Source organism: Anomaloglossus baeobatrachus, chromosome 12 (assembly GCF_048569485.1).
Source record: "Anomaloglossus baeobatrachus isolate aAnoBae1 chromosome 12, aAnoBae1.hap1, whole genome shotgun sequence".
Classification (NCBI taxonomy): Eukaryota; Metazoa; Chordata; class Amphibia; order Anura; family Aromobatidae; genus Anomaloglossus; species Anomaloglossus baeobatrachus.
The window spans coordinates 2,736,372-2,761,128 of NC_134364.1; the positions used below are offsets into that span (position 1 = coordinate 2,736,372).

Sequence of the window (24,757 nt, forward strand, 5' to 3'; positions counted from 1 at the left end):
TAGCACTGGCATGATGCGCACACCTGTATAGCACTGGCATGATGCGCACACCTGTATAGCACTGGCATGATGCGCACACCTGTATAGCACTGGCATGATGCGCACACCTGTATAGCACTGGCATGATGCGCACACCTGTATAGCACTGGCATGATGCGCACACCTGTATAGCACTGGCATGATGCGCACTCCTGTATAGCACTGGCATGATGCGCACACCTGTATAGCACTGGCATGATGCGCACACCTGTATAGCACTGGCATGATGCGCACACCTGTATAGCACTGGCATGATGCGCACACCTGTATAGCACTGGCATGATGCGCACACCTGTATAGCACTGGCATGATGCGCACACCTGTATAGCATTGGCATGATGCGCACACCTGTATAGCACTGGCATGATGCGCACACCTGTATAGCACTGGCATGATGCGCACACCTGTATAGCACTGGCATGATGCGCACACCTGTATAGCACTGGCATGATGCGCACACCTGTATAGCACTGGCATGATGCGCACACCTGTATAGCACTGGCATGATGCGCACACCTGTATAGCACTGGCATGATGCGCACACCTGTATAGCACTGGCCTGATGCGCACACCTGTATAGCACTGGCATGATGCGCACACCTGTATAGCACTGGCATGATGCGCACACCTGTATAGCACTGGCATGATGCGCACACCTGTATAGCACTGGCATGATGCGCACACCTGTATAGCACTGGCATGATGCGCACACCTGTATAGCACTGGCATGATGCGCACACCTGTATAGCACGGGCATGATGCGCACACCTGTATAGCACTGGCATGATGCGCACACCTGTATAGCACTGGCATGATGCGCACACCTGTATAGCACTGGCATGATGCGCACACCTGTATAGCACTGGCATGATGCGCACACCTGTATAGCACTGGCATGATGCGCACACCTGTATAGCACTGGCATGATGCGCACTCCTGTATAGCACTGGCATGATGCGCACACCTGTATAGCACTGGCATGATGCGCACACCTGTATAGCACTGGCATGATGCGCACACCTGTATAGCACTGGCATGATGCGCACACCTGTATAGCACTGGCATGATGCGCACACCTGTATAGCACTGGCATGATGCGCACACCTGTATAGCACTGGCATGATGCGCACTCCTGTATAGCACTGGCATGATGCGCACACCTGTATAGCACTGGCATGATGCGCACACCTGTATAGCACTGGCATGATGCGCACACCTGTATAGCACTGGCATGATGCGCACTCCTGTATAGCACTGGCATGATGCGCACACCTGTATAGCACTGGCATGATGCGCACTCCTGTATAGCACTGGCATGATGCGCACTCCTGTATAGCACTGGCATGATGCGCACACCTGTATAGCACTGGCATGATGAGCACACCTGTATAGCACTGGCATGATGCGCACACCTGTATAGCACTGGCATGATGCGCACACCTGTATAGCACTGGCATGATGCGCACACCTGTATAGCACTGGCATGATGCGCACACCTGTATAGCACTGGCATGATGCGCACACCTGTATAGCACTGGCATGATGCGCACACCTGTATAGCACTGGCATGATGCGCACACCTGTATAGCACTGGCATGATGCGCACTCCTGTATAGCACTGGCATGATGCGCACACCTGTATAGCACTGGCATGATGCGCACACCTGTATAGCACTGGCATGATGCGCACACCTGTATAGCACTGGCATGATGCGCACACCTGTATAGCACTGCCATGATGCGCACACCTGTATAGCACTGGTGTCACAAACCACCGGGGGGGTCACTCAGAAATCCCCCGCGCTGGCTACCAGTACGTCACAATCGGGGGGTAACAAGTGGGGGGTCACCCCTCCTTTATACCTCCCGACCGACAGAGCACGTGACGCGCTCTCTAGCGCCCCTCTTATAGTCAGGCCAATTATGGAATTGCCCGACAATAAGCAAGGAGGCCGCTATACTACTTATGCCGATTATTGAAGGGTCCCCGGTGAGAGTAAGGTATATATTCCCCCGACCTCCGCGGGCGGAATATATAAAATCTCCCCGAATCTCACTGGCCTCCCCACAATAATCCTTGGCACAATTCGCTGCCACCAACCGATTTACGGTAACTATTAGCCGAACACACAGACGTGGGATTCAAGATCGAGATAACAGAACAGCCCAAGATTAATTATATAATTTAATCAGCCTAAAGCACACTAGAAACTACAATATATACAATAGGAGATCTACAGAATATACATATGTCAGAGTACAGTTACAGACAAAGCATGGGTTACAAACAGGTATGCAAATTCAATCAGTTACCTTGTGCGTCTGGCCACAGGGGGGCGCTGTAGACCAGGTTTCCAGGAACTCCCACAGATGTTTCTCACACGTGACCCCCAGCGAAAGAACACTGGAAATTGGCCGAAGTAGGGTTATCAACCTGGGCAGATCCAGGTCCCCTCCTACCTTCGTGACCTCAGAGGGAGCACTGCTCCACCCCTGGCTTGAGTTATGGACAATATCCCAACATGGAATATGGGCCATAACTTTGCCTGGGAGCGTCGTAGGCGGACGCCAATGCTCTCATTGTGACAGTTATGAATTTAGCTACAGAACGAGGGGACTCATGACCTGTCTGCCAGTTCCCCATTGGCTGATATCACGCCTGGGGCATTTCCCAATGTCCTGCTCCCATAAAAAGGGGGTGCCGGCATCGTCCACATGCGGAGACACCATTTTTATGGTTGCCATATTTATCGGAAATATGGCTTGCGAGATATGAACCATTTTTTACTGGAGTCGTTCTGTCTAGCTAGTTCCATAGCCTTGCTAATGAGATACAACTCTTGTTACAGGGTGACGGCAGGGAGTCATCCTGTGTCCATTGTTCCCACACCACCTCATCTCCATATCACAGGACATGGCCATGGGATTTGTTGCTAAACCAGTTGTGTGAAGGAAAGGGGGGGTGACACCAGGAGAGGGCTTCCTGACATACTGGAATATCATGATTTATCGTCATATCTCCGGATTTACCTCACACCTCCCCCCTTTTGAGGGCGCTAGGGGGCAGCACACTCCGGTGTTCCCCCGTGCGCCCGTCCGCGACCTCTCCTTGTCGGGACAGCCCGTCTGCGTTACCGTGGTCACGGCCCCTTTTGTGGCGAATGGTGAAGTTGTATTGCTGGAGCGCAAGGCTCCATCGCAACAATCGCCCATTCGTCCCAGAGACGGTGTGCAACCAGCTGAGGGGATTGTGGTCCGTCTCCACGATGAAGTGGCGCCCGTATAGATAGGGTTGCAGACGCTGCAGGGCCCACACTATGGCCAGGCACTCCTTCTCCATCGTGGAATAGGCAACTTCCCTTGGTAACAGCTTCCTGCTCAGGTACAAGACTGGGTGCTCTTGGCTCGCAGAGTCCACCTGGCTGAGCACCGCACCGAGGCCGAAGTCACTGGCGTCGGTCTGTACTACAAACGGCCGCGTGAAGTCGGCTGCCTGTAGCACGGGCGGGCTGGACAGGGCGTCCTTTAGGGCCCGGAAGGCTGTCTCGCAGTCCATTGTCCAATCGACTGCAGAGGGCAGCTTCTTCTTGGTGAGGTCCGTCAAGGGCTTTGCCAGGCTACTATAGCATGGAACAAACCTCCTATAGTACCCAGCGGTCCCCAAGAAGGACATCACCTGCTTCTTGGTCCTGGGGGTGGGCCAGGATGCGATGGCTTCCACTTTCTCAGGCTCGGGCTTCAGTGTTCTCCCACCTACCCGGTGACCGAGGTACTGGACCTCGCTCATGGCCAGCTGACACTTTCCCGGCTTGATGGTCAAACCTGCCCGGTGGATCCGCCTGAGCACCTGTGCTAGATGCTCTAGGTGGTCCTCCCAGGTGGGACTGAAGACGGCAATGTCATCCAGGTACGCGGCCGCGTACCCTTCAAGTCCCTTGAGCAGGGTGTTGACCATCCGCTGGAAAGTGGCAGGGGCATTCCTCATCCCGAATGGCATCACCGTGGACTCGTACAGTCCAAATGGGGTAATAAAGGCAGAGCGTTCCCTGGCCTTGCGAGTCAGGGGGATCTGCCAATATCCCCGGCTCAGATCCATGATGGTCAGGTACTGAGCCCCGGCCAACTGATCGAGCAGGTCATCGATGCGTGGCATTGGGTACGCATCGGCGACCGTGACCGCATTGAGCCCCCTGTAGTCCACGCAGAACCGAGTGGTTCGGTCCTTCTTAGGGACGAGGACTACAGGCGAGGCCCAAGCGCTGTTGGATGCCTGGATCACCCCCAGCTTCAGCATCTCGTCAATCTCCTGGCGCATGTGTTGCTGCACCTCCAGGGAGACCCGATATGCTGAACGCCGGATCGGGGGATGATCCCCAGTGTCCACGTGATGGACAGCCAAGTCGGTCCTTCCGGGCTGGTTGGTAAACAACCCCCGGAAGGGGAGGAGGGTGGCCCACAGCTGGGACTGTTGGTCCTCCAAGAGCTGGTGGCCAACCTCCACATCCTCCATGGATCCGCCTGCCCTAACCTGGGCTAGCATATCCAAGAGGGTTTCCGCTTCTCCCTCCTCGGGCAGGTTGCACACGGGGAGCGCACATGCCTCCCGCTCATGATGTGCCTTCATCATGTTCACATGGAAGGGCTTCCGCCTTCCACGGGCAGGGTCCAGGGTGACCAGGTACGTCACAGGGTTGAGCTGCTGGTACACGAGGTATGGGCCTTCCCAGGCTGCCTGAAGCTTGTCCTGTGGTACGGGGACCAGTACCCACACCTTTTGACCCACTTGGTAGGTCCTCTCACAAGCGTTCTGGTCGTACCAACGCTTCTGATCGGCCTGGGCTTGAGCCATATTGTCGTGTACCAGTTGCGTCAAGGCCTGCATTTTGTCCCGGAAGCGCATGACATACTCGATAACCGACACTCCAGGGGTGGCCAAATCCCCTTCCCAAGCCTCTTTCACCAGAGCCAGGGGGCCCCGCACACGTCGCCCGTACAGGAGCTCAAACGGTGAGAATCCTGTTGAGGCCTGTGGAACCTCCCGGTAAGCAAATAACAGGTGTGGGAGATACCGCTCCCAGTCACGCCCATGGGAGTCGACCAACATCTTAAGCATCTGCTTTAAGGTGCCATTGAACCGCTCGCACAGGCCATTAGTCTGTGGATGGTACGGGCTGGCCACCAGATGTCGCACCTGGACTTGCTTACAGAGGGCCTCCATCAGCTGGGACATGAATTGGGTCCCCCGGTCAGTGAGCATTTCCTGGGGAAAACCCACTCGGGAGAAAATCTCCAGCAATGCGGTGGCCACCTTGTCAGCCCGAATGGACGACAAGGCCACTGCTTCTGGGTACCGGGTGGCATAGTCCACTACCGTCAGTATGAAGCGTTTCCCGGAGCTGCTGGGGATGGCCAGCGGGCCGACCAGATCCACAGCCACCCTCCTGAAAGGCTCATCGATGATTGGCAGAGATACTAGTGGGGCTTTGGGGCGTGGCCCCGCCTTCCCCACTCTCTGACAGGTTTCACACGAACGGCAGTAGGCAGCCACATCGGCCCCCATTTTTGGCCAGTAGAAATGCTGGTTTAACCTGGCCTTGGTCTTAGCGATCCCTAGGTGTCCGGCCATCGGAATCTCATGTGCGATCCGCAACAACTCCGTCCGGAACGGATAGGGTACCACCAACTGTCGGTCCCTGGGCCACGCCTCCGGTGAACCCTGCTGGACCGTGGCCCGGTACAGCCGTCCTTGGTCCCAGACCACTCGCTCCGGGTCCGAGTCCGAGGGAGGCTGTGCCGCCTGCTCCTTAAGAGCTTTCAGGCTGTCGTCAGCTTCTAACGCTGCCTGAAACCCCTGACTAGATGTGGCCAGAATCGACGAGACTGTCACATCTTCAGTCAGTACCCCGGGACCTGTGTCCTGGCCTCCACCTGACTCGGCTGCCACTTGGTCAGAAGGGGAAGAGCTATCGGACCTCCGGGAGGCCCCTTGGCTTCCAGCACTCCCACTGCGGGTGACAGCGGCCACAGCCGCTGCGACCGTGGGTCGTGCCTGCTCCTCCTCCGTTCCTGACCAAGTCGCCGGTTCAGGCAGACCTACCTGGCTTCCTGACACCCCGGTTGTGGGGGAACCATGCACCGAGATCTTACCTGGGAGCACTTCCGCTCCTGGACCGGCCCCAATCTCACCTGCCTGTTCCCCTCCTGCAGCAACAGAACCCCGCTGTGAAATCTCTGGGGACCCCACATTTGCTGTGGTAGCCCCCACCCCACACACTGGTCCTCCCCCTGCAGCACCCTGCTCTCTGCTTATCCCTGCAGAGGGCAACAGATCCCAGCTCACAGGCTGGTTACTTGTAGAGGCATTGTCACACCTTTCTCTGACCCCCTCCCCTCCTGTCACAGCTGCAGCTGCGTGTGTGTCTATGGTGTCTGTGCAAGCAGAAATATCAGAGTTCACTCCCTCCTCCCTTACATCATTCATAGATAACACATTAACATTGTCAGGAGTCATGTCAGTACTGGCTGAAGGTTCAGCCCTTGGTTGGGGCCCGAACTGGGAGGTTATCTGCCCCAAATCTGTCCCAAGTAGCACGTTTGCAGGGATCCGATCAGTTACCCCCACCTCCCTCACCCCTCGCCCTGCGCCCCAGTCCACATAAATGTCAGCAACAGGCAGCGCCGGGTCAGTGCCTCCAATCCCGGAGACAGCGAGGGTTTTTCCCGGGATCAAGTCTTGGGGGGACACCATCTCAGGCCGCACCAGAGTCACCTCCGAGGCGCTGTCTCGCAGTCCTATGGTCACAGACCGGCCGACGGTGACAGGTTGGAAGCTGTCCAGGGACCTACCACCACCCCCACCCACACAATACACCTTGGGTGGCCCTTGGGATGGGGACGGAGCCGGGGCCTTGGGACGCTGAGGGCACATGGCCTTGAAGTGTCCAGGTAGGTTGCACTGGTGGCACCGTCTTGGTTCCGCCACGGGCCTGGAGAGGGGAGTTGAGGGGGACACCCCCTGCAGTCTAGGGGCAGGTGGGGCAGTCGCAGAATTCATCTTACCCCCTCTCCAGGTGCTGCTGGTGGCCGCTCTCCTGGCCTCAGGGGCCCGGTTGTTGGTGTAGTCATCGGCAAGGGCAGCTGTAGCCGTGGACCCCTTTGGCTTCTGGTCTCGGATGAACTGGCGGAGATCCTCAGGGCAGTTCCACAAGAGTTGCTCCGTGATGAACAAGTCCAGGATCTCCGGTCCGGTGGAAAGCTGCAGGCCTTGGGTCCAGTGGTCGGCAGCTCGGGCAAGTGCCCGCCGGTGGTCAGCCCAGGAGTCCTTTGGTCCCTTCTGTAGGCTCCGGAACTTCTTGCGGTAGGACTCCGGGGTGAGGTTGTACTGTTGGATCAGGGCCCGCTTGATGGTGTCGTAGCCCTGATCTGCCTCAGCAGGCAAGTCCCCAAGGATATCCAGGGCCTTACCCCTTAAACGGGGGGTCAGGTATTTGGCCCACTGGTCCTTGTTCAGATGGTGCTGCAAGCAAGTCCGTTCAAAAGCAGTTAAGAAAGAGTCCAAGTCTCCATCCTTCTCCAGCACTGGGAAGTCCTCAACACGGACCTTTGGAAGTTTGGTGTCTTGAAGGTCACGTGTGGCTGATGAGGGCCGGAGCTGAGCTAGCTGCAGCTGGTAGTCACGCTCTGCCTGGCGCTCTTCACGCGCTGCCTGCCGCTCCGCAGCCTCAGCCTCACGCGCTGCTTGCCGCTCTGCCCTGCGCTCTGCCAGGAGTCCCTTGTAGCCCTCCTGGTCTCCAGCCTGGAGAAGGGCCATAGCCATTTGAAGAAGGCTATCCGAGCCTCCCAGGCTCGGTGGAATGGCACGTGGTGATCTGCGGCCCGCTGCGGAGCCTGGTGATTCACTGTCCATTGCAGAGCGGAGGGCTGGCATCTGGCTCGTTGAGGACCCTTGGGTGAGCTGCTCCTCATCTTGTCCATAATTGCCAGCTTGTGCGCTGTCATCTGCAGAACGGTTTTCTGGCGTCGAGCTCCTGGAGGACTCGTGGGCAACCTCCTCATTACTGCCCACAGCACCGTCCTCCCTCTCTTCGGCTCCTGCCTTAGCATTGGCCAGTTGCATAGCTCTGCTCCTGGTGCCATCAGCCATTCTTGCAGACTTTTGGTCACTGACCCAGAACTGACACCTGATGCCTCCACACACCTTACAGTATCTGCACTCTGACACTCTAGTGTTGAGCTAGTCTGAAGACCCCAGCAGCCACAGCTGCTGCAGGCAGTCTTTAGTGTCTGGGAGTATGGGTCTCACACTCACACACACTATTATCTCGATCCCACTGCTATGCCACCAATATGTCACAAACCACCGGGGGGGTCACTCAGAAATCCCCCGCGCTGGCTACCAGTACGTCACAATCGGGGGGTAACAAGTGGGGGGTCACCCCTCCTTTATACCTCCCGACCGACAGAGCACGTGACGCGCTCTCTAGCGCCCCTCTTATAGTCAGGCCAATTATGGAATTGCCCGACAATAAGCAAGGAGGCCGCTATACTACTTATGCCGATTATTGAAGGGTCCCCGGTGAGAGTAAGGTATATATTCCCCCGACCTCCGCGGGCGGAATATATAAAATCTCCCCGAATCTCACTGGCCTCCCCACAATAATCCTTGGCACAATTCGCTGCCACCAACCGATTTACGGTAACTATTAGCCGAACACACAGACGTGGGATTCAAGATCGAGATAACAGAACAGCCCAAGATTAATTATATAATTTAATCAGCCTAAAGCACACTAGAAACTACAATATATACAATAGGAGATCTACAGAATATACATATGTCAGAGTACAGTTACAGACAAAGCATGGGTTACAAACAGGTATGCAAATTCAATCAGTTACCTTGTGCGTCTGGCCACAGGGGGGCGCTGTAGACCAGGTTTCCAGGAACTCCCACAGATGTTTCTCACACGTGACCCCCAGCGAAAGAACACTGGAAATTGGCCGAAGTAGGGTTATCAACCTGGGCAGATCCAGGTCCCCTCCTACCTTCGTGACCTCAGAGGGAGCACTGCTCCACCCCTGGCTTGAGTTATGGACAATATCCCAACATGGAATATGGGCCATAACTTTGCCTGGGAGCGTCGTAGGCGGACGCCAATGCTCTCATTGTGACAGTTATGAATTTAGCTACAGAACGAGGGGACTCATGACCTGTCTGCCAGTTCCCCATTGGCTGATATCACGCCTGGGGCATTTCCCAATGTCCTGCTCCCATAAAAAGGGGGTGCCGGCATCGTCCACATGCGGAGACACCATTTTTATGGTTGCCATATTTATCGGAAATATGGCTTGCGAGATATGAACCATTTTTTACTGGAGTCGTTCTGTCTAGCTAGTTCCATAGCCTTGCTAATGAGATACAACTCTTGTTACAGGGTGACGGCAGGGAGTCATCCTGTGTCCATTGTTCCCACACCACCTCATCTCCATATCACAGGACATGGCCATGGGATTTGTTGCTAAACCAGTTGTGTGAAGGAAAGGGGGGGTGACACCAGGAGAGGGCTTCCTGACATACTTGAATATCATGATTTATCGTCATATCTCCGGATTTACCTCACAACTGGCATGATGCGCACACCTGTATAGCACTGCCATGATGCGCACACCTGTATAGCACTGGCATGATGCGCACACCTGTATAGCACTGGCATGATGCGCACACCTGTATAGCACTGGCATGATGCGCACACCTGTATAGCACTGGCATGATGCGCACACCTGTATAGCACTGGCATGATGCGCACTCCTGTATAGCACTGGCATGATGCGCACACCTGTATAGCACTGGCATGATGCGCACACCTGTATAGCACTGGCATGATGCGCACACCTGTATAGCACTGGCATGATGCGCACACCTGTATAGCACTGGCATGATGCGCACACCTGTATAGCACTGGCATGATGTGCACACCTGTATAGCACTGGCATGATGCGCACACCTGTATAGCACTGGCATGATGCGCACTCCTGTATAGCACTGGCATGATGCGCACACCTGTATAGCACTGGCATGATGCGCACACCTGTATAGCACTGGCATGATGCGCACACCTGTATAGCACTGGCATGATGCGCACACCTGTATAGCACTGGCATGATGCGCACACCTGTATAGCACTGGCATGATGCGCACACCTGTATAGCACTGGCATGATGCGCACTCCTGTATAGCACTGGCATGATGCGCACACCTGTATAGTACTGGCATGATGTGCACACCTGTATAGCACTGGCATGATGCACACATGAGGCTCGTCTCACCCGTAGGGATGACGATCATTGGTGGGAGTGAGGCCATACTGGGAGATCATCGCTGCCTTCTGTCCTGCCAGGCCTGAGGACTTCTATAATGGACCGCACCCCTACCGGTCTCTTCATTATTATGGGCTGTCATGTGCACAAAGCCCTCATTGTCGGGGCTGGCCCGCGCTGGCTCATTGGCTGAGCTCTCCTTGTCAGTGTGGGCATATGGCACATTGAGAAGGCTCCTGACAGCAGTGCCACATCCATGCCCGTTCTGATGTGCCGTGTGTTTTTGCCGGGCTCTTGCTGTATCTTGCGTCTGAGACTTTGTGATTTCTTTTGTAGATGCTGCATCTGAGTGCCTGAGTTGTGTGGAGCAGACCGACGCCGAGGACGGTGCACCATCATCCCACTGCAGCCCCCCGTGTCCTCCGTCCCACCACTCCCCTCTGCTAGTCCTGCAGAATCTGATAGATCAGGTACGGCGGGTTATATGTGGACGTCACAGAAGATTTACTGTGACACTTTACACAATCAATGTCTATGTGCATCCAGCCCAGTAATAACAGATGTCAAGATAAGACCTGTTTTCCCATGGATCAGCCCCAGATGAGCCTGATGTGCACTGACTGCTGCAGGCTTTAGAGCACAGTAAGGCTACATGCGCACGCTGAAGTTATGTTGTAAAAAAAAATAACAATATCTGCACCAAAAACTGCACCAAAAACTGCACCAAAAACTGTACCAAAAACAACCAAAAACTGTACCAAAAACAACCAAAAACTGTACCAAAAACTGCACCAAAAACAACCAAAAACTGTACCAAAAACTGCACCAAAAACCGCACCAAAAACTGCACCTTGTTCCAGAGAGCCTGGAGAAGTAAAAAAGAAATGCTTGTAATGATTCTGCATTTTGGGTGCGTTTGTTAGGCTATGTGCACACTATCATTTGTTTTGCAGCAAACAACGCGCACCCTCAGGCAGAAAAACACAGCTCTGGCCAGAAAATTGCATCAAAAAATGCATGCGCTTTTGGTGCGTTTTTGGTGCGTTTTTACCATACTTTTTTTGGCCATACGTTTCTTCACTATATTCAATGGAAAAAACACAGAAAATAAGTGACGGGCTGCTTCTTTTTTCTTCGACAAAAACTGCAGGCAAATAACGTACATACAGTCTTTCTGAATTCTCATAGACTTTGATGGGGAAGGAAATGCATGCAGTTTAGGGCTACAAACTGCACCCAAAAACACAGCAAAAACTATACTGTGCGCACAGGGCCTTAATTTTGATTTTGATGCGTTTTTGAGTTTATTTTTATCTTGTGAAAAAATAGTGATGGGTGTATCGAACTGTGAAGTTCGACCCCCACAGGCTCAAATGCACCTGCAGGGGTCAGAAACCTGAGAAATAAAAAATAAATAAATAAAGAATAAAATAAGAAAGCAAGCGCAAATTACTTACCGGCTTACCAGCGCAGCTGTACACTGCTCCCACGGCTGCTCATTTTTCTTCCTCCACCCACCAACGTCTGTGATTGTGACAGCCTGTCTGACACTTACAATCACAGACCTGGTGTGCAGGTCTATTGCATACAGTAAAAATAATAAATAATAAAAAGTTGGCATAGGGTCCCCCCATATTATGATACCCAGCACAGATAAAGCCCACGGCTACAGGCTGTGGCCCCGAGCCGTGCGCTTCTCTTGACTGTGTATCAAAATAGGAACCACATGCAGCTTTTATCGTCTTTTTTTTTTTATTATTTTTTAAATTATTTGAATAAATAATTAAAAAAAAATCCCAATTTTGATAACCAGCCAAGATAAAGCCAGACAGCTAGGAGCTTGTATTCTCAGGCTGAGGAGACCCATGGTTATTGGGAGCCCCCCAGCCTAAAAATAGCAGCCTGCAGCCGCCCAGGATTGTCACATCCATTAGATGCAACAATCCCAGCACTTTACCAGGCTCTTCCCTATTGTCCTGGTGTGGTGGCAATTGGCTTGCTCCTACCCCTTTGCGCCGAATTCTGGTCCCCATAGATGATATGGGGACCGGCATCTGGCCCGATACCAGGGATCAATCCCCCGCCGACCCTGAGACGGCAGGGGATTGATTTGCGGCTCCTCCCATCACTAGTGAGAAACGCAGGGACAAAATGCAAAAATATACTTTTCCAGATCATACTCTACCTAACATTTGAAATCATACTGCAATTTATTTGTCAGAAGTTTGTGACAAACTGCAAAAAAAAAACCTACAACATACGCACAGCAAATTTGAATAGACTTTGCTGGGAAGTCAAAAATAAGAACTTTCTGACAACAAAATTGTATCAAAAAATGCAGCATGCACATATAGCCTAAGGCTTCATGCTCGCGCTGTAGATTTTATCACGTTTTTTGCGACATTTTTTTGGTGCAGTTTTGATGTCAGAAAGTTCTTGCGTTTGACTTCCCTGCAAAGTCTATGAGAATTCAGATTTCCTGTGCGCATGTTGCAGTTTTTTGTCGGCAGTTTATTTGTCTCAAAGTTCTGACAAACTGCAGCGTGTTCTATCTTTTGGCAGCTTCTACTGAAATAACGCATGGTCAAAAACACACCAAAAATGCAGCATCATTACAAGTGGGCTTTTTTTACATTTCTGGGACAAGGTGCAGTTTTGATGCAGTTTGTTGTCTCAAAGGTGCAGTTTTGTTTTGACAACAAAACTGCAGCGTGCGCATGTAGCTTAAGCCAGACTCCTCTGTTTCCCTTCTCCCCTGTCGTCGCCCTTCTCCACCAGCTCAAGCCTCTATCGCTGTCCTCCTCCAGTGCAGTCTGCTGTTACCGCCCTTCTCCTCTGGTGCCACCCTGTGATGCCGCCATTTTCCTTCAGCCTAGATTACTGCCCTCCTCCTATGGCTAAGGCTTCTGTCTCCACCCTCCTTAAGTTCAAGCCTCTGTCAACGCCCTCTTACTCTGTCACCACCTTCCTATGTTGGCATAGCCATCTGATACTGACAGCCCTTTCTTGCCGCATCTCTCCTCCGGCTCAGCCCTCTTTTACTGCCTCTCACCTCCGGCTCAGCACTCTGTTGCCGCCTCTCTCCTCCGGCTCAGCCCTCTTTTACTGCCTCTCACCTCCGGCTCAGCACTCTGTTGCTGCCTCCCTGCTCCAGCTCAGCCTTCTGTCGCCACCTCCCTCTTCTGGCTTGGCTCTCTGTCACCGCTTCCCTCCTCAGACTCAGCTTTCTGTCACCACCTCCCCCCTCTGGCTGTCGCTGTCTTCCTCTGTCTCAGCCATCTATCGCTGCCTCCTTCCTCTTACTCAGCCATCTGTCGTTGCTTCCCTCCTCCGGCTCAGCTTTCTGTTGTCGCAACCTGCCTCTTCCGGCTCAGCCCTCTGTTGCCACCTTTGTCCTCCTTGTTCAGCCCTTTTATGGCTGCCTTCTTCCTTCGGTTCGACTCTCTGTCGCAGCCTCCCTCCTCTGGCTCTGACTTCTGTCACCGCCTCCCTCCTTCAACTCATCCCTTAATCGCCACATCCCTCTTCCGGCTCAGCCCTCTATCAACGCTTGCCCTTTCTGGCTCAGCCCTCCGTCACCGCCTCCCTCTTCCGGTACAGCTCTCTATGCTGCCTCCTTCATCGAGCTCAACCCTCCTTCGCTGCTTCACTCATCCAGCTCAGCTCTCTGTTAATGCTTCTCTCCTCTGTTCAGCCCTCTGTCGCCACCTCCCTCCTCTGGCTCAGCCCTCTGTCGCCACCTCCCTCCTCTGGCTCAGCCCTCTGTCGCCACTTCCCTCCTCTAGCTCTGCCCTCTATCGCTGTCTCTTTCCTCTGGCTCAGCCGTCCGTCGCCGCCTCCCTCATTCAGCTAAGCCCTCCTTCGCCGCTTCATTCATCCAGCTCAGCCCTCTGTCAATGCTTCTCTCCTCTGGCTCAGCCCTCTGTCGCCACCTCCTTCCTCTGGCTCTGCCTTCTGTCGGCGCCTCCCTCCTCTAGCTCAGCCTTCTGTCACCGCCTCCCTCCTCTGGCTATCACTGTCTCCCTCCTCTGGCTCAGCCCTCTGTCGCTGCTTCCTTCCTCTTACTCAGCCCTCTGTCGTTGCCTCCCTCCTCCGGCTCAGCCCTCTGTCATCGCAACCTCCCTCTTCCGGCTCAGCCCTTTGTCGCCGCCTTCATCCTCTTGTTCAGCCCTTTTATCACTGCCTTCTTCCTCCAGTTCAGCTCTCTGTTGCAGCCTCGCTCCTCTGACTCAGACTTCTGTCACCGCCTCCCTTCTTCAACTCAGTCCTTTGTCGCCATCTCCCTCTTCCGGCTCATCCCTTTGTCAATGCTTGTCCTTTCTGGCTCAGGCCTCCGTTGCTGCCTTCCTCATCCAGCTCAGCCCTCTGTCGCTGCCTCCCTCATCCAGCTCAGCCCTCTTTCGCTGCCTCCCTCATCCAGCTCAGCCCTCTTTCGCTGCCTCCCTCATCCAGCTCAGCCCTCTTTCGCTGCCTCCCTCATCCAGCTAAGCCCTCTTTCGCTGCCTCCCTCATCCAGCTCAGCCCTCTTTCGCTGCCTCCCTCATCCAGCTCAGCCCTCTTTTGCTGCCTCCCTCATCCAGCTCAGCCCTCTTTCGCTGCCTCCCTCATCCAGCTTAGCCCTCTGTCTTTCTGGCTCAGCCATCCGTCGCCGCCTCCCTCATCCAGCTCAGCCCTCCTTTGCCGCTTCACTCATGCAGCTCAGCCCTCTGTCAATGCTTCTCTCCTCTGCTCAACTTTGTCGCCGTCTCCCTCCTCTGGCTCTGCCCTATGTTGCCGCCTCCCTCCTCTGGCTCAGCCCTCTGTCGCCACCTCCCTCCTCTGGCTCAGCCTTCTGTCGCCGCCCCCCTCTTCCTGCTTAGACTTTTGTCGCCATGTTCTTCCTCCGGCTCAGCCCTCTGTCGCCACTTCCTTCCTCCGGCTCAGCCCTCTGTCGCCACTTCCTTCCTCCGGCTCAGCCCTCTGTCGCCACTTCCTTCCTCCGGCTCAGCCCTCTGTCGCCACTTCCTTCCTCCGGCTCAGCCCTCTGTCGCCACTTCCTTCCTCTGGCTCAGCCTTCTGTCGCCAGTTCCTTCCTCCGGCTCAGCCCTCTGTCGCCACTTCCTTCCTCCGGCTCAGCCCTCTGTCGCCACTTCCTTCCTCCGGCTCAGCCCTCTGTCGCCAGTTCCTTCCTCTGGCTCAGCCTTCTGTCGCCACTTCCTTCCTCTGGCTCAGCCTTCTGTCGCCACTTCCTTCCTCCGGCTCAGCCTTCTGTCGCCACTTCCTTCCTCCGGCTCAGCCTTCTGTCGCCACTTCCTTCCTCCGGCTCAGCCCTCTGTCGCCACTTCCTTTCTCCGGCTCAGCCCTCTGTCGCCACTTTCTCCATCTCAGCCCTCTGTCATCACTTCCTTCCTCTGGCTCAGCCCTCTGTTGTCCTCCACACCCCTCTGGCAAATGCTTTACTGTCATTTGTACAACAGGATGTTGCATTTTATTTATTTTTTTTTTTTTTACTCCAGGGGTCCAGACCTGAACCCCATATGCAGTCCTGGGCTGTCCGACCATCCTTTCAGCTGCTCCCGCCTTCTTCACAAATCCTGGTTTTCCCCCCTTCAATATATTCTACCAAGCCTCAGACCATCTGTAAAAATTCCACCAAGTACTTGCCGATCCTCAACTCTTACACCAAAATTGCCCCACATCCATCTCAACTGTCCTCCAGTGTAACCTATCCAAACACCAACAAGAGGGGGGCTAATCCAGCTCACCACAGCCAGGCCAAGAGGCTATCCTCTGGATTACAGCATTGCACAGCTAAAGGAAAGGCAACGTCCGCAGTCCCTGAAACCCATGAACAGAAGCTTGTAATGCCGAGTGATGACGTGTCATATTGTGAGCGGGATCTGACAACGCCACCAAAAGATACTGATGATACCCTGACCACAGAGCGAGGAGACCCCCGCACAGTATCCTCACCCAGTATCTCACATAGTGAGGATGGGACGCTGCCTGCCCAGCAGCCACAGGACAAAAGCCGACGATTTCAGAACACACTGGATGTTTTGCGCCGCTCCGGCCTGTTGAGCATTGCAATGAAGACTAAAGAATTGGCCCGACTCAACCAGGCCACACAGGTGCAGCTGGAGAGACTGCAGGAGCAGGTGGCCATCTACAGCAAGGCCATCTGCAGCAATAACCCAGATGACTGGCAGATGGTGCACGACTCGCTGGCGGCAAGTCACGTGATAGTCAGAGAGATTGATATGTGACGATGGCGCTCCACTACTTACTAATATCAGCTTCCTGGCAATTCTGACTATACGCTTGTATACAGCTATATAAGGCCTTCCCTGCTACTACTCAAGATAAAGCTGCCCACGTCCAGCGGCACAGCACCCACCCACCACCATCTGTATCCCTACAAGAAAGCACGTTCTCTAGAGAAGCACCTCGCCCAGCCCATGAGCTTTCTCCAGATAAGGCTCTGGAACAAGCGGCCACCACTCGCAGAGCTTACACTATCGTGTCTAACGGCAGAAGATCTGCCTGTATACACTGTAATACTGTACAATGTGAATGGGTACACTCAGCCTAACTGTACAGCCTCACCCATAGGCTGTGCAATCACCCGGGGGCATAAACTTCCCTGACCAATCAATCAGTGGGCTGGATGCTGACGTATTCATCCTCTACCTCCATTTTTGTTTGTACTTCTCCATGTTTTCCTCACCTTTAGGAGCCCTTGCTAGATCAGATGTGATTGGGATTAATCATTAGTCACAGCTCGTTTCTGTCACTAGAGGGCACTGTGAGCGCTCATCTGCGCCTCCATCATCATTACTAAGGTCACTCCTGAATGGGATGGCTGGGGAGGGGCAGCACTTGTGTTTCAGAGACCCCTGAACTAATTGCATGTTACATGTAGGATTGTGACCTCTACGGGCAATAGATTATCATAAAGCCAGACCGGAACCACTCGCTGTTCCCGCACACACACCATACGTAATATCTGTATGTGCAACTGGCAAGACACCTGCCGCCATATTGGTCCCAGGAAAAAAATTGTCAGCGTCATAACCAGGTTACTGGAGCACCCTGGAAAATAGTAACATAGACTGTGAGGCGCTATTTGGGTGACACTGCGAGGAGCTGTATGAGTGACGCCAAGAGGCGCTATATGAGTGACACGATGTGGGACGTGTTGTATGTGTGAGGTACTGTATCGGGAGGTGCTGTATGAGTGACATTATGGGTGAGGTGCTGTATGTGTGAGGTACTGTACGCGGGAGGTGCTGTATGTGTGACACTATGGGTGAGGTCCTGTATGTGTGACACTATGGGTGAGGTGCTGTATGTGTGACACTATGGGTGAGGTGCTGTATGTGTGAGGTACTGTACGCGGGAGGTGCTGTATGTGTGACACTATGGGTGAGGTCCTGTATGTGTGACACTATGGGTGAGGTGCTGTATGTGTGACACTATGGGTGAGGTGCTGTATGTGTGACACTATGGGTGAGGTCCTGTATGTGTGACACTATGGGTGAGGTGCTGTATGTGTGACACTATGGGTGAGGTGCTGTATGTGTGACACTATGGGTGAGGTGCTGTATGTGTGACACTATGGGTGAGGTGCTGTATGTGTGACACTATGGGTGAGGTGCTGTATGCGGGAGGTGCTGTATGTGTGACACTATGGGTGAGGTGCTGTATGGGTGACACTGCGAAATGCTGTATGTGTGACAATGTATGCGGGAGGTGCTGTATGGGTGACACTGTATGTGGGAGGTGCTGTATGGGTGACACTGTATGCGGGAGGAGCTGTATGGGTGACACTGTATGTGGGAGGTGCTGTATGGGTGACACTGTATGCGGGAGGAGCTGTATGGGTGACACTGTATGCGGGAGGAGCTGTATGGGTGACACTGTATGCGGGAGGAGCTGTATGGGTGACACTGTATGCGGGAGGAGCTGTATGGGTGACACTGTATGCGGGAGGAGCTGTATGGGTGACACTGTATGCGGGAGGAGCTGTATGGGTGACACTGTATGCGGGAGGAGCTGTATGGGTGACACTGTATGCGGGAGGAGCTGTATGGGTGACACTGTATGCGGGAGGAGCTGTATGGGTGACACTGTATGCGGGAGGAGCTGTATGGGTGACACTGTATGCGGGAGGAGCTGTATGGGTGACACTGTATGCGGGAGGTGCTGTATGGGTGACACTGTATGCGGGAGGAGCTGTATGGGTGACACTGTATGCGGGAGGAGCTGTATGGGTGACACTGCGGGAGGTGCTGTATGTGTGAGGTGCTGTATGTGGGAGGTGCTGTATGTGTGAGGTACTGTATGCGGGAGGTGCTGTATGGGTGACACTGCGAAATGCTGTATGGGTGACACTGTATGCGGGAGGTGCTGTATCATGACATTGCAAGACGGTGTATATGTGACATTGTGATATGCTGTATAGGGGAGGTGCTGTATCGGTGACACTGCGAGATGCAGTTTGGGTGACATTGCGAAATACTGAATGAGTGACACTGTATACGGGAGGTGCTGTATGAGTGACGATGTGAGGCGCAGTGTGGATGCTGTGAGGCGTGGTGTGTGTTACGCTGTGAGGCGCTGTGTGGGTGACGCTGTGAGGCGCAGTGTGGATGCTGTGAGGCGAAGTGTGGGTGACGCTGTGAGGTGCTAATGCTGTGAGGCGCGGTGTGGGGGACACTGTGAGGTGCTAATGCTGTGAGGTGCGGTGTGGGGGACGCTGTGAGACGCGGATGCTGATGCTGTGAGGTGCGGTGTGGGGGACGCTGTGAGGCGCGGTGTGGGGGACGCTGTGAGGCGTGGTGTGGGGGACGCTGTGAGGCGCGGTGTGGGGGACGCTGTGAGGCGCGGTGTGGGGGACGCTGTGAGGCGCGGTGTGGGGGGCGCTGTGGGTGACGCTGTGAGGCGCAGTGTGGATGCTGTGAGGCGCGGTGTGGGGGACGCTGTGAGGTGCTAATGCTGTGAGGCGCGGTGTGGGGAACGCGGTGCGGGGGACGCCGTGAGGCGCGGTGTGGGTGACACTGTGAGGCGCAGTGTGGGGGACGCGGTGAGGCGCAGTGTGGGGGACGCGGTGAGGCGCAGTGTGGGGGACACGGTGAGGCGCGGTGTGGGGGACGCGGTGAGGCGCGGTGTGGGGGACGCGGTGAGGCGCGGTGTGAGGGACGCGGTGAGGCGCGGTGTGGGGGACGCTGTGAGGCGCGGTGTGGGAGACGCTGTGAGGCGCGGTGTGGTGGACGCGGTGAGGCGCGGTGTGGGGGACGCGGTGAGGCGCGGTGTGGGGGACGCGGTGAGGCGCAGTGTGGGGGACGCGGTGAGGCGCGGTGTGGGGGACGCGGTGAGGCGCAGTGTGGGGGACGCTGTGAGGCGCGGTGAGAGGGACGCTGTGAGGCGCGGTGTGAGGGACGCTGTGAGGCGCGGTGTGGGGGACACGGTGAGGCGCGGTGTGGGGGACGCGGTGAGGCGCGGTGTGGGGGACGCAGTGAGGCGCGGTGTGGGGGACGCGGTGAGGCGCGGTGTGGGTGATGCTGTGAGGCGCTGTACTGGTAGTAGCTGCCCACATGGCACTTGTGCTGTACACACTGGCATCGTCTCGTGGCCTCTCAGGCGCCTGATCTATGGGTTCTAGTGGAGACAGTGGTGCACACAATGATCTGGTCAGGTAGCCGTGTCCTCGGCTCTTCGGTTTGCCGGCAGTGATCTGGTTGGGTGGACACTAGTGAGAATATTACAGCAGAGCGGAGGAGATTCGGTGGAGCAGAATAACTGCGGGTTGTGGCGGCTGCAGGTCACTAAAGTCAAGTGATGAATGTCTGGATCCCAATAAAACCTGGAAGAGTGAAGTGTGATCCTTAGATCGTGTCCTGATCCAGTGCAGATGGTGAATGTTACCATAATTATACGGAATACTGCTAGTGCTACCGGTGCATAGACCTGAACTGGCATCGCCGCTGTCTGCTGTAGGCAATGGTCTTGTGTTTAGGAGCTTCAGTGAAGGGAGCTGATGTTCCCATGGGGTGTCTTGTGTTTGGGACCCCTGGAGAATAGCTGTGACAGTAAAGATCCGGTGTCTGTAAAGACATGAGCTCGTGCCCTGACACCTCCTGATGGAGACATTACTAATGATCCAGATAGTCCTCTTACATGCTCCCTGGGGTAAGCATCGTAAACTCTGCTTTCCTAAATCCCACTCACTAGCTGGAGATATGATGCAGCCTGTGCGGCTCGCTGACGCTACGGAGCACCGGCTGACCTCTCTCAGTGCACAGACCTGTGGTCTAGCTGGAAAAATCACTTGTGCCAGCTCCGGCCGCCAGTGGAAATGATGGCAGCCTCAGGGCGGCTGAGTCACTGCAGCAGCCAAGCTTCGCTCTAGTTAAATGTCATGATCTACAAGATAATTGTGTATGACAGATCTGCACTAATCGCATGTGACAGATAACAGCCGCCCAATCACACAGCCAGAGCACAGCATCAATTATTCAGATACGGCCGGCTGTGCCAGGATTAGAGCCGGAGCCTCTGGGACAGCGTTCTCCATCACTGGTGGCCAGGGAGGAAGATGAGCTGTCACAGTAGACTTATTGCACCTTCATATCAGAGGGCTGCGTGGTGCTGAGCACCAGTAGTGCCACCAGTCCTGCTGCCCATTAATATCATTGTAAAGTAATGGAAAAGAACCACACCATCATGTAAGAACATTAAGAGAACATCTTGCTCAACCGCTCGAGATGTTGTGGAGCCTGTGACCCAGGACCGCTCGAGATGCTGGACTGCTCCTAACGCTTGAGCACGCGTGACACTGAACCACTTGCAGAGTGCTCGTGACACTGGTCCGCTTGTGACTCTGCAGCGCTCATGATGCTGGACGTGGTGTTGGAGTGCTCGTGGCTCTGGAACACTCATGGCACTAGACCAGTCATGACCCTGGACCTCCCATGATGCCAGATCGCCTGCGACACTGCACCACCCTTGACACCTAACTGTCCATGACGCTTGGCTAGCCATGAGGCTTGACTGCTTGTTCAACCAGACCACCTGTGAGACCTGACCACTCATGAAGCTGGACCAATCTTGATCCTGGACCGCCCGTAACGCCGGACCACCTGCGGCTTGGGACCGCTTGTGACGCTCAACCACTCGTGATGCTCAGCTATGATGTACAGCTACACTGACGGCACATGATCTGTAGATGATGGCTGTGCTTCTCTTTCACTTCAATGATTGTTCAGAACTGCGTTGCCTGAGTCCGAGTCTTAATAAATATCTAGTTACTTACGACCCTCCTCTTGTAGCTTCTCTTTTCATGAGATGTGATGGTCACCGCGTTTATCCTGGGGTGTTCTGCTATAAACAATCTTGCCTTATTAGAAAACCTTTTAGTGCTTGACCTAGAGTCTATGTATGTAAAAGTCATTCATCTGCTCTGTGCCATATGTATGTATAGGTAATGATGGATCGTTCCTAACCACAGAATGAGGCTCGTTACTACACTCCTCATTGGACATTGGACAGTTGTGGTGCAGCTAGCAACCGGTGCATGAACTGTAGAGATGATGATCAGTGTGATCATACTGGAAACTGTGATCCTTCGAGGCAGCGGCCGCGTCACAACACAGTCCAAGCATGCTTTATTTCATATGTGGTCTTTATTGCATCATATTAATAACACTAAGAACATTATGGACTTCCTAAATTTGAGGTCTCATGGTCACTGACAGCGGTGGGTATAGGTGGGCAGCACAAAATATTCTACAGTACTGTTATTGTTTTAGGCCGGTGTGCAAAAAATTACTGCCGACTAAGAAGCTTCCAAAGGCAGAAATGTTCATTTATTTTGTGCCAGTTAACAAAATACAAAGTGACTGAAGAAAAGAGAAGGGCGGTCACCAAATACTAAGGATGGAGGCGATCGGCAGTCACCAAATACTGAGGATGCAGGCAACGGGCTGTCACCAAATACTGAGGATGGAGGCGATCGGCAGTCACCAAATACTGAGGATGCAGGCAACGGGCTGTCACCAAATGCTGAGGATGGAAGCAACGGGCTGTCACCAAATACTGAGGATGGAAGCAACGGGCTGTCACCAAATACTGAGGATGGAGGCGATCGGCAGTTACTGAATACTGAGGATGGAGGCAATCGGCAGTCACCAAATACCGATGATGGAGGCGATCGGCAGTCACCGAATACTGAGGATGGAAGCAATGGGCGGTCACCGAATACTGAGGATGGAAGCAATGGGCGGTCACCGAATACTGAGGATGGAAGCAATGGGCGGACACCGATTACTGAGGATGGAAGCAATGGGCGGTCACCAAATACTGAGGATGGAAGCAATGGGCGGTCACCGAATACTGAGGATGGAAGCAATGGGCGGTCACCGAATACTGATGATGGAAGCAAAGGGCGGTCACCGAATACTGAGGATGGAAGCAATGGGCGGTCACCGAATACTGAGGATGGAAGCAATGGGCGGTCACCGAATACTGAGGATGGAAGCAATGGGCGGTCACCAAATACTGAGGATGGAAGCAATGGGCGGTCACCGAATACTGATGATGGAAGCAAAGGGCGGTCACCGAATACTGAGGATGGAAGCAATGGGCGGTCACCGAATACTGAGGATGGAAGCAATGGGCGGTCACCGAATACTGAGGATGGAAGCAATGGGCGGTCACCGAATACTGATGATGAGGGGATTTACATTTGTTTTCTTCATTCACTTTGCATTTTCTTGTTAACACTTTTTTATTTTTGGCCGCTATTTCTTGCCATGCAAGGGGACCCAGTTTAATCTAAAGGTATTTTCGGAATCTGTGCACTGATTAACATCCAACACTCATTAGCAAGACACAGTTGTCCTGGGTTTCCATATGGATCAAGATGTAAACCCACCAAGGTGTGATGCTGGTGCACAGCCTGGAATGGGCCCCGGTTTAGTCATCATTAGTGATCCTGGATCTGAGAACAAAGCAGCAAGTAAATCAAATTCTTTCCACAAAAGCAAAGTTCAGGCAACAAACCAGGAAGAAATAACCTGAGAAAGCACAGCAAGTGGATCCAACTTCTAGTGCGGGAACCTACAAATCCACGTGTCCTCTATGATTCAGTTGATTTAGTGCAGAATAGTAATTAACCAAACAGCAGTGAACAAAGCTCCTGGGACATACAGTAGTGTACAAAATAATAGCAGTGCAGTATGACTGACCGCATTGTTCACTGGTTTTGGTATAAATTCTATTCGCACATGTCAAAGAATTTCCCAGTTTTTGCAGTAGATTATTAGAAAACCCCCTGATTCGGCAGTCACTACATGTCCGGCACTTCAGCCCCCCCAGACTCGGCAGTCACCACATGTCCGGCACTTCAGCCCCCCCAGACTCGTCAGTCACCACATGTCCGGCACTTCAGCCCCCCAGACTCGGCAGTCACCACATGTCCGGCACTTCAGCACCCCCCAGACTCGGCAGTCACCACATGTCCGGCACTTCAGCCCCCCAGACTCGGCAGTCACCACGTGTCTGGCACTTCAGCCCCCTCACACTCGGCACTCACCACGTGTCCAGCACTTCAGCCCCCACAGACTCGGCAGTTACCACATGTCCGGCACTTCAGCACCCCCAGACTCTGCAGTTACCACATTTCCGGCACTTCAGCCCCCCAGACTCGGCAGTCACCACATGTCCGGCACTTCAGCCCCCCCCAGACTCGGCAGTTACCACATGTCCGGCACTTCAGCACCCCCAGACTCTGCAGTTACCACATGTCCGGCACTTCAGCCCCCACAGACTCGGCAGTCACCACATGTCCGGCACTTCAGCCCCCCCAGACTCTGCAGTCACCACATGTCCGGCACTTCAGCCCCCCAGACTCGGCAGTCACCACATGTCCGGCACTTCAGCACCCCCCAGACTCGGCAGTCACCACATGTCCGGCACTTCAGCCCCCCCAGACTCGGCAGTCACCACGTGTCCGGCACTTCAGCCCCCACAGACTCGGTAGTCACCACGTGTCCGGCACTTCAGACCCCGCAGACTCTGCAGTTACCACATGTCCGGCACTTCAGCCCCCCCAGACTCTGCAGTTACCACATGTCCGGCACTTCAGCCCCCTCAGACTCGGCAGTCACCACTTGTCCGGCACTTCAGCCCCCACAGACTCGGCAGTTGCCACATGTCCGGCACTTCAGCACCCCCAGACTCTCCAGTCACCACGTATCCGGCACTTCAGACCTCGCAGACTCGGCAGTTACCACATGTCCGGCACTTCAGCCCCCCAGACTCTCCAGTCACCACATGTCCGGCACTTCAGCCCCCCCAGACTCTCCAGTCACCACATGTCCGGCACTTCAGCCCCCCCAGACTCGGCAGTCACCATCTGCAT

General features: G+C 54.2%; 1 protein-coding gene across 11 annotated transcripts in view; it reads left to right on the forward strand.

The window, feature by feature from the left end:
- Positions 1-19,358, forward strand: part of CIPC (CLOCK interacting pacemaker) — a 125,713-nt gene extending 106,355 nt beyond the window's left edge. For 5 of the 11 annotated variants that reach the window (XM_075330761.1, XM_075330765.1, XM_075330762.1 and 2 more), the window contains 2 exons: positions 10,693-10,826; positions 15,852-19,163. In XM_075330761.1, the coding sequence (XP_075186876.1) occupies positions 10,693-10,826; positions 15,852-16,601 (884 nt within the window). In that variant the 3' untranslated portion in view covers positions 16,602-19,163. Of the gene's footprint in view, positions 1-10,692; positions 10,827-15,851; positions 19,165-19,299 lie in introns of those variants that run through there. The other 6 variants (XR_012727727.1, XR_012727726.1, XR_012727731.1 and 3 more) reach the window with 6 other exon arrangements.
- Positions 19,359-24,757: the final 5,399 nt, after the last annotated feature.